Here is a 10,473-nt window from a genome sequence, read left to right on the forward strand (position 1 = left end):
GGAGTTCCGGGGCGCCGGCAGGGGGCCCCGCCCTCACCGCTCCCCGCCCGCCCCCCGGGACCCGGCGCCCGCTCCCCGCCCTCCCACCGGCCCGGGGACGCGGCTCTCGACGCTCATTGGCCGCGCGCCCCTGGGCCCCTCCCTCCGAGCGCCCGCGCGCCAGTCCCGGGCCGAGGGGCCGGGCCGGGACCCCGGGGCCGGGACCGCAGGGGCGAACCCCGCCAAAGCCCGAGGGAGGGAGGCAGAGGCAGGTGGGAGAAGACCCGGAGCTCATCCGCGGAGACCCGCGGGGCGCGGACGGCTCGGGGACCGGGGCAGCGGGGGGCGGCGCGGGCGACCCGGGCGGCGCGCGGCGGGCGAGCCCGGGCGGGGCGCGCCGAGCCCGGCGTGGCGGGCGAGCCCGGCGGCCGCGCGGCGTTTCTATCGGGGCCGGAGCAGCCCTCCTCCTCCTCCTCCCCTCCCTCCTCCCCCTCCTCCTGGTCTCCGTCCTCGACGTCTCTCGCGCGGCTGGCAGTGCCCGGGAGCCGAGCCGGGAGCAGCCGGTGACCCCAAAGCTCGACCCCAACTCCCTCCCCCGCCAGCCATGGATCCCAAGGACCGCAAGAAGATCCAGTTCTCGGTGCCCGCGCCCCCCAGCCAGCTCGACCCTCGCCAGGTGGAGATGGTAAGGCGTCGCGCCCCATCCAGGGGGCCGGGGCGCCGGACAGCGCTCCAAGTTCGCTTCCGACGCGGGCAACTTTTTCTCCCGCCGCCCCGACCCCGGGCCTCCGCGCTCGCGGCTGGGGCAGCGGACCCGGGCCGCGAGCCGAGCACAGGCTTCAGGCTTGCTCGGGGTCACCGTCCCCGCCCCCAGACCACCGCCCAGATCGCAGGTTCCAGCCCCGGAGCTGGTCCCGCGGGCAAAGCCTGGCTCCTCGCGCGGTGACTCCATTCCCTGGGACGTCGCCTCGGCTCCCCACGGTCCCGTGGGCGTCCAGTCCCATCCCGCATGCCTTGGCCTGGGGTCCCCAGAACGGTGCTCTGCCCTCTTTCCATCAGGTCCTGGCGTCCTAACCCTAAGGAGGTGAGGCCAGTCCTTCTCCATCTGGGAGGCTTCCCAAGGCAGCGGAGGGGGAGACAGAGGTCTACACCCCCCAAATCTAGCAGGGAGCACTTGTTGCTTAGACGCTCTAGGCTCCTGATGGGGATGTAAGACTGGGATGGAGGACTGGATCCAACGGGTGGGTCAGGTTGGTCTAAGCAGTTTTCCTTCTGGAGTGCTGGAAGCCTTGCCAGGGGGAGGTGACACAGTCGGCCACCTCACCTGGTTCTCTGTGCATTTCCCTGGAGCTCCAATGAGACCTACTTAACTGACAGTAGGTCTGATTGCCAAGGGGGGTTGGGGGACAGCTGCTAGATAAAGACTGCCAGAGGAAATGGACCCTTGTCTCCAGAGACGACCCAGGCCCACATCTGAGACTCCACTGGAGGTTAGAGGTGCGGGCAGGGCCTGCCTCAGTCCTCAGTTGCCCTCTACAGCTGGCCCTAGGGTTTGGGGGGCTTTTTGTGTGTGTCTTTTTTTTTCTTGAGCTCTTGAGGTGTCAGAGGGCTCCAGACAACCTCATCCAGTTTCAGCTACCAAAAGCTTCAGAAACTGGAGAGAACAAGGAGAAAAGATGAACAGGAAGATGATGGTTCTGGGGTAGCCATGGTGTGGGATGGGCCTGTGCTTCCAGTCATTAAGGGTTTTTTCCTAGACCTGTGTGCACTGCTGAACCTTTCAGAGCCTCAGGATTTTCATCTCTGTAGAGGAAAGGGTTGGGTGAGCTACTGAGTTCCTTTGGCCCTGCCAGTCTTTGATTCAAAGGCTCCCTGTGGACTCTAAAGCACTGTACCCTGCTGCTTGTGGGTGGGGGCCAGGGAGGGGGTATCTAGGGTGTCTCTCCTGCTCTCCCTTCCTCCATCTCCTTAGATCCGACGCCGACGACCCACCCCTGCCATGCTGTTCCGGCTCTCAGAGCACTCCTCCCCAGGTAGGGCTGCTTCGAATAGGGCCAACACTCCCCTCCTCCTCAGGGCCCCAGCCCAGACCCCACCCTAACTCTGGTGTCTTGAAGTGGGGATGGGGGCTCTACCAAAGTCCAGTGAGCAAGGAGCAGAGCTGAAGACTGGGGAGAGGATGAGGTCTGCAAGCCCCAACTTGGCTGGTCTTGTGTTGGCATGCCACCAACCAGCACCAGGAGGAAAGGGGCACACTTCCCCTCTCCCAAGAGACTGAGGCTTTGGGAAAAACGACTCAGATATTTTTCTTTCTCCCTCTCTTCTTCCTCCTCTGCTGGTGTATTTGGTGACCCCCCCACCCCAGAGGAGGAGGCCTCCCCGCACCAGGTGAGTTTCCTGAGGTGGCTGGAAGGAGGCAGGTCTGAGTTCTTTGGGTCAAGGTGGACAGGTGTCTGCAAAGCCAGACACTTTCACAGGGTGCCACAGGACACATTAGCATATCAATTGCACCTCCTCTGAAAAGGCCAGGTGCCAGTGTGTACCAGCAAGTCCTTCTTCTCTCAGACTTGGGACCTAAGGTCTTACCTAAGCCAGGCTCTGACTTATGGGGAGCTCTTCAAACAAAGGGGGAGGGGCCGGAGAGTCACAGGCTCAGCTTAGGTTCACTGTCTTTCCCTGCAGGCTATAATCATCTGCCAGGTTACTGCAAGGGGGGGGAGGGCTGGGGGAGCTCAATTCTCATGGATTTTTCCTACAGAGAGCCTCTGGAGAGGGCCATCATCTCAAGAAGAGAGCCAATCCCTGTGCCTATACACCTCCCTCACTGAAAGGTATGCCCCCCCCACACCCACAGGACTGGCTGTCCTGTGGAGGCCAGAGACTCTGCTGACCATGGGGGAAGGAAGGAAGGGGTGGGAGGACTATTTCCTCCACCACCACCTGACTTGGAGATGGTTCTTTCATAGTCTCTCACTTGCAAAAGACAAGAGACATGAACCAGTGGCTCATGCCTGAAATCCTAGCTACTCAGGAGGTAGGGATCTCAAGATCACAGTTTGAAGCCAACCTGAGCAGGAAAGGCTATGAGACTATTATCTCCAATTAACCACCAGAAAATCAGAAGTAGAACTGTGGCTCAAAATAGTAGAGTGCTAGCCTTGAGCAAAAAAAAACTCAGGGATAACAACCAGGCCCCGAATTCAAGCCCCTCAAGAGGATGAAAGGCACAGCTGTGAGTCTTAAAAGCAACTGAGTGTTGCTGGCTCATGCCTGTAATCTTAGCTACTCAGAAGGTTGAGATCTGAGGATTGAGGATCTTAGTTCAAAGGCAGCTTGGGACAGAAACATTTGTGAGATTCTCCAATTAAACACACACACACACACACACACACACACACACACACACACACACACAGCCAGAAATGGAGTTGTGGCTCAAGTGATAGAGGACTAGCCTTGAGTACAAAAACAAAAGTTCAAAGACAGTACTCCGGCTCTGAGTTCAAACACAAAGAAAGGAAGGAAGAAAGAAAGAAAGACAGACAGACAAAAGAAGGAAGAAGAAAATAAAGCTGAGAGCCGATGGCTCACCCCTGTAATCCTAGCTACTCAGGAGGCTGAGATCTAAGAAACACCCTTCAAAGCCAGCCTGGGCACAAAAGTCCATGACGCTCTTATCTCCAATTAATCACCAGGAAACCTGAAGTGGTACTGTGGCTCAAGTGGTAGAGCACTAGCCTTGAGCTGAAGAGCTCAGGGACAGTGCCCAGGCCTAGAGCTCAAGTCCCACAGTTGATGAAAGAAAAGAAAAGAATGCAGATTGTAGGGTTGAAAAAGAATACCCTGGCCTCAAATGACAACAAGCATCAAGGGAAAAGAGACTCCACTGTGCAGTGTCTCCTGGATCACCCCCACCCAGTGAGAGGGCACCTTCTCCCTGTGGGCATCCTCTGTCCCCCTTCCTGTTTGCCTGGCATTTGTAGCCATCTGCATCCTAGACTCTCCCCTTGCCTGTCTTAGTTCTGTATTAAAAGACAAAATCATTCCTGTAACACACACTTGCTGAGCACCTAGTATATATGCTAGGCTTCCCTGGTGGGCACTGGGAAGAATAAGATTTGGGGGTCAGGGATGTGGCTCAGGGCTTGCACTCTTGCTTAGCATACACGTGGCCTCAGATTTCTATCCCCAGAACAGCTAAAATTTTAAAAAATGAGTATGAAATCCCTGTGCTCCTGAGCCATCTGCCTTCACAGCTCACAGAGAGTTTGAAGTGGCATGTTTAAGTCTAGATTAGAAGAATCACAGAATTAACAAGTGAAAGACAAAGAAAGGGGAGAAGATATGAAAGGGGCAGGAGGTGTGATCATAGTGGGGAAAGAGTGGGATTTAGGGCTAGCCTGGAACGTTGGTTCCCGGTCAAGGAACTATGGGAGAGAGGCCTAAAGGAGAAGCAGGTGAGGACTGAGTGCAGGGAGGGGCCTCTTCTACCTAGGCGTCAGGTGCCTCCCCACCCCCCTCTTCAACTGTAGGTGGAGGTGCATCCTGCCTGGCCAGCCTCACCTCCCATGGAGGGAAGGAGGGAGACCCGGAAGGGTGCTGGGTGAGTTATGTTCCCAGCACCTGCCAAGGTCAACAGGTGCAGCTGTCAACTTGCCTGCCAAGGCTGGGAGCAGAGGGAAAGGAGAAGGGGTTCCTTCTCCTCTCCCAGGACAGGAAAGTAAAGGGACAGAGCTAAAACCAGCAGGCAGTGTAGAAGGACTTCCTCACTGGTGGAGATGGGTGGAAGGACTCAAAGTAGGTATGAGGAAGAGAGCATCTTCTCAGCAGATATCATAAGAAGCATGTCTGCTTCCCACTCTAGCAGGGCAGATATAACTGTTTTCTGAACCTTTTGGCAAGAGGCAGGGGAGGACACAGGGGATTCAACCCAGGGCCTTGAGCATAGTGAATCATGTTCTATCCCAAGATCTCACTGTCTTCCCCCTTCCTTCCTCCTTCCTTCCTTCCTTTCTTTCTTCCTTCCTTCTTTCTTTCCTTCTTCCTCCCTCCTTCCTTCCTTCCCTCCCTTCTTTCTTTTTTTTGTGCTGGTCCTGGGGCTTGACCTTTGGGCCTGGGCACTGATCCTGAGTTTTGTTTTGTTCTGTTTTGCCTAAGGCTAGCATTCTACCATTTGAACCACAGCTCACTGAATGGTTTTTTGGGGGGAGGTGGTTCATTGGAGATAAGAATCTCGCAGGATTTTCCTGCCAAGGCTGGCTTCAGCCCCCTGAGTAGCTAGGACTACAGGCGTGAATCACTGACGACAAGCTTCTCCCTGGATCCTTTTTTCTTTTGTGCCAGTTTTAGAGCTTGAACTCAGGGCCTGGGCACTGTCCCTGAGATTCTTGTGCTCAAGGCTAGCATTCTACCACTTGAGCCACAGCACCACTTGAAGCTTTTTCTGTTTATGTAGTATTGTGGAATCAAACCCAGGGCTTCATGCATGCTAGGCAAACACTCTACCACTAAGCCACATTCCCAGCCCCCTCCCTGGATTCTTGATTGTGAGCATGGGGCAACTGGGGTACTGCCCTATCCATGTATCCTACAGTGACTAAAAATGTGCCACAGCTCCAGTGTGCCCTGTGAGCCATTCTCAGAGTCTAAGTGGAGACAGGCAGAATGTGGAAAGCTGTTAGGAGAGGGGTGGGCCATCTGGGGGCTGTGCTGGAGTTCTCATAATTTAGAAGGGGAGACTTGAGGGGCTGGGAGTTTGGCTTAGTGGTAGAGTGCTTGCCTAGCATGCACCAAGACTCGGGTTCGATTCCTCGTACCACATATATAGAAAAGCCAGAAATGATGCTGTGGCCCAAGTGGTACAGAGCTCAAGGACAGTGCTCAGGCCCTGAGTTCCAGCCCCAGGACTGGGGGGGTGGGGAATGGGAGACTTGAGGAGGGGGATCAGGATCTCCAGAAGCAGAGAAGCTAGATAAAACAGCCTGGGAAGGAAAGGTTGCCCCAAAAGGATCCAGCAAGGCCTAAGGGAGGGGAGGTGAAGCATCTGGAGACTTGGGGACACCAGCACAGGCAGGCACTGCTGACAGCTACTGTCACTGTGGTTCAGGAACTAATCCTCCACCCTGGGCAGGAGAGAGGAAGCCCTGGATGCCACCTTCTCTCTTCCAGCCTCAGGGCCCTTTCTGTGCCAGGACAGACTTTACCCCTATCTGGGTGAGGGAAATGCCTGGCAAGACTGGGGGCTTAAAGAGAAGGATTCAAGGTCCCCCTACCCCACTAGGGTGGGTAGACTGCAGTAAGTTGACTAAGAGGGTACCCAAGGGTGCCCCAAAGCTGGAACACTCATCCTTGGCTCCAAGTGAAGTGTTGCCAAGTCCCCAAGGTCAGAGCAGGGAAATTTATTGTGCTTTTATTGCCTAGGTAGCTTGCCCAGAGCCAGTGGGAGGCGCTGGGCTGGGAGCTGGGGGCAGGGTGGGGCAGCGGGCACACACAATACACCCTCTGTGCCTGTCCCCAAGTTGGCAGAATCTCTGGCCCAGCTTACAGCACGAGGTTTTCAGCCAGAATCTACCCCCTGGGCTGGTAAGAGGAGGGGCAGCTAGCTGACCAAGAAACTGTGGCCCTGCCCTTCAGGGCATCATCTGCATCAGGAGCTGTGAACTTAATATTCCACCTGCTCCCAAATCCCACCAGTCCTGGCTTCCTGTTGATTTAGAGCCAGTCTCAGCTTGCAGCACCCCTTCAGCCCCCACCAATCCTTAGACTCCCTCTAGCCTGGCCCCTTTCTCACACCACATCGATGCCAAACTTCTCTCTAGCTGCCCACCCTGGTCTCCTTCTAGGCTGTGTCTGAGCAGGTCTTGGTGCTGGTGGGGGGTTTGCTGCTTTCTAGGTCACCACAGAGGGAGCTGGGAGCCTGGGGATGTGGGTCAAGATTGTGGGGGCTGCGTCTGAGCAGGATGTTTCTCTTGCACAGACTTCACCAGCCACAGAACTGCCGTGACCTTAGTCTCTGAGTCACATTCCTGCCCTTGGAGTCTGGGGCAGGGCATGTGAATTGACATCTAAGACTGGGCAGTACGGTGGAAGGGACGCAATGCAAAAAAGGATTGAGATAAGCAGGGAAACTGGCAAATCCCCCAGGTATAGGGGGATTTGTGCTAGGGCTGAAGTTGGTCAACACTGTCCAGTACTGAATATTTGGCAATACAACACTCTAGCCAGGGGATGTTAATCCACTGCTGTGTCCGCCTGGTCTTGCCCAGCCTGGCTCCCCGTGGTGCTGGTCTTTTTTTTTGGGGGGGGGGCATCATCTTGGGACAGCTTAAAGACCAGTGTGATGAAATCTGCCCCCTACTGCTCCCATCTGGCTTGGTTTGGTCCCCAGCAGACTGGCCTATCGAGTTTGGGCCTTGAACTCATGGTCCTGAAGGAGTTAATCTGCCCCTGGATGACCCTTGCATTCCTGGGTCCCCCTCCTGTGCTAGCTGTGCAGCAGCGCATTGCTGAGTCCCACCTGCAGACCATTAGCAATCTGCGTGAGAACCAGGGCTCGGAGGAAGAGGATGAGCTGGGAGAGTTGCGGGAGCTGGGTTACCCTAGAGAGGAAGAGGAGGAGGAGGAAGAAGATGACGAAGAAGAGGATGAAGAGGAAGACAGCCAGGCTGAAGTCCTGAAGAGCATAAGAGAGTCTGGTAAGCTGAAGGAGCTTCAACCTGGGGATTCCCACCACTACGGGCTAAGAGTGGGTCCTCCTTGAGCATCCTGAAGCCCCCTCACGAGCTGGTTTCTCACCCTGAAGTGACAGCACAGGCCACCTCCCATACAGCCATATCTGAGACCAGACCTACTGTGTCTTGGATTTAACTATAGAGAGGGAAAGGGTCCCATACCCCGATTTCTAAACATATGGTGTCATCTCAGCCGGATCCAGGGAGCCAGCTGGTTGATCTTCAGTCTTAGAAATGTTTTCTTTTTCCTTGCTAGGATAGGGTGTGGGAGGGTGCCCTCTAGTGTCCAGATAAAGAATCTAGGATTTAAGAACCAATCTGAGCCAGAGCACTGGTAGTTCACACCTAAAATCCTAGCTACTCAGGAAGCTGAGATCTGAGGATCAGGGTTCAAAATCATCCTGGGCAGGAAAGCCCATATGAAACCCTTATCTCCAACAAACTACTCAAAAAAGCTGTAGGTAGCACTGGCTCAAGTGATTCAAGTGATAGAGCATTAGCCTTGAGCACAAAGAGGTTCAGGGACCGTATCCAAGCCCTAAGTTCAAATCCCAGGACCAGCCAACCATCCAACCAACCAAACAACAACAAAAACATCGATCCTCTAAACCTCCAATTTCAGCTGCCTGGGGGAAGGGGTGGGGGGGGCTAGAGAAAGACCTAAAACCTACACAGTGGGCTGCAGAGCCAGAGGCCCTAGATCCAAATACCTTACAGAAGGTCTCAAATCCCAGAGAACTAGAAAGCAGGACCTCCCTTCCTCCCAGGATGGTTTCTTCCATATCCAGCTATGCAAGGTTGTACCACATTAAAGTTTTTGGTCTATTACTATTCATTTACTCTTCTAATTTATTTATATGTTTGTTTAGTAGTGGGGTCTGGGGATTAGGTGCAGTAAGCATTCTACCACTTGAGCCATGCCTCCAGCCTTTTTTGCGTTGTCTTTGGGATAGAGTTTTGTGCTTATGCCTGGGCTGCCCTGGGCCATAATCCTATTTATGCTTCCTGGAGTAGTTTTTGGCTGAGATGGGCTTTTACTAATTTTTTGCCTGAACTGGCCTTGAACCACAATCCTTCTGATATTTACCACCTGAGTAGTGAGGTTACAGCTATGAACAACCACCAGCCCCATTACTTATAGGAATTGTAGTCCCCTGCTTGAAGCATTTAGCCCTTGTACCCCAACAAGATCACTTGGGCCTCCCGACTGGGTCATATGACTTAACTATCAAGGGGTAGCAGTAGCCCCCGAGTACATCTGAGAAGCTTCTAGGTGCTGGCATTAGTTCAGGCAGGTATTACTTCACTGAAAATAATGTATAATGGCCCTTTTACACAGAATCTCCTTCAGAAAGGTGACAGTTGACACACCTAAGTCACAAGGCCCATTATTGGGAAAGCTTTCTAATCTAATCTGTCGGCTATGCTTCAAAAAGCTTGGGCCTTGGCCCTTAGATGTAGTTTATGGCTCTAGGACAGTCAGATAGGCATTCAGAATCTGTGCTTATATGCCCTCTTTTCCAGGTGGGCAGAAGATAACCTGTGGCCAGGGTCTGGAGGGGCCCTGGGAGCGCCCACCTCCTCTGGATGAGCCCCAGAGAGATGGAAGTTCTAAGGACCACGTGGAAGATACAAAAGCACTAAATGGTAAGGCTGAAGAGGGGCAGTGGGAGGCCGCTGGAGACCTTTGTGGGCAGGGCCCACTCCTGAGTCCTTCTCTGACTTGTCTTACAGAGCCTGGGGAGGAGCCTCAGTGCCCTGGTCTCCCTGGGCCTGGCACATAAGCTTCCAGTACTGCATCTCCCAGGAGGGAAGTGGAGGCATCACTATTCCCCAGAAATCTACTCTGTCCCCATATTGCTTTGTACCCTTCCCCCCATCTGCTAGGGCTGCAGCTTCTCACTTCTAGAAGACTAAGTAAGGCTGGTCTGTGTTTGCTTGTTTGCCCAAACTTGGCTGATGCCCGGAATTCCTCAATACATATCCCTGCCAGTCTTCCCTCCATTCACCCAGTGAGAAGTGGGATATGAGAGTGTCCACAATGGAAGCACCAGGAACCAGAAATCATTCTACTCCCCAGATCCTCTCCCCTGGGCACCAGAGACCCACAGGGCAGGACCCTAAGATCTGGGCAGAGGAGGTGCTGAGAACCTGCAGGTGTCCTTAGCTCTTCTTCATCCTTTCCCCTACAGGGACCCTGAGTTATCACTTCTCTCACTGGCTTCTACAGGGTCCAGGACTCAGCCATTTTCCTTCATGGTCTCAACATTTTGGACATATTCCCCTATCGCCCCTGCCCCTCCTGGGTGTCTGGAAGATGGTCTGGCAGCAGCTGCTTTGTTACATTTTCGTTTGTGCTTTGATGCCAAGAATGCAGTCTCATATATATAGTAAATATCCTTACAGGGCGCACAGGGGAGCCAGGTTCTCCTTGTACTCCCACTGCTCTGCCCCTTTCCCCCTTCCCTTCCCCCTAATTCTAGACCCAAACCTCTCCTGTGCTGTAATAAATCTTTGTAAAGAATTGTGCCGAGATCTCTTCTTTCAAGGGAGAGGGGGAAGGTGCTAATTTCATGATAGGGGAGGTTGAACGCAACAGGTTCAGGGCATTCTTTAGGAAGGACGGTGGAAGTTCTACCTCCCGCCAGGGGATGGCTGAAAGGAGACTGGGATAGCGGGCAGGACGTAGGAGTCCTTGAAGAGTAACTGGGTTGAGGAGGGTGGTTGGTGCCGGGAACCCCCAGCATTCGGAAGGCGGACGGAA

The 10,473-nt window shown here is 54.3% G+C and overlaps 1 protein-coding gene across 1 annotated transcript; it reads left to right on the forward strand.

Moving 5' to 3' along the window:
- Positions 1–443: 443 nt before the first annotated feature.
- Ppp1r1b (protein phosphatase 1 regulatory inhibitor subunit 1B) lies at positions 444–10,236 on the forward strand. Its single transcript, XM_090350763.1, has 7 exons — positions 444–664; positions 1,952–2,012; positions 2,345–2,367; positions 2,738–2,810; positions 7,467–7,673; positions 9,234–9,356; positions 9,444–10,236. Exons 1-7 carry the CDS (start codon positions 584–586, stop codon positions 9,491–9,493), a joined length of 618 nt encoding a protein of 205 aa, XP_090206889.1. The 5' UTR covers positions 444–583; the 3' UTR covers positions 9,494–10,236.
- Positions 10,237–10,473: the final 237 nt, after the last annotated feature.

The sequence above is a fragment of the Megascapheus bottae genome, chromosome 17, assembly GCF_031878675.1.
Source record: "Megascapheus bottae isolate mThoBot1 chromosome 17, mThoBot2.hap1, whole genome shotgun sequence".
In the NCBI taxonomy this organism is placed as follows: domain Eukaryota; kingdom Metazoa; phylum Chordata; class Mammalia; order Rodentia; family Geomyidae; genus Megascapheus; species Megascapheus bottae.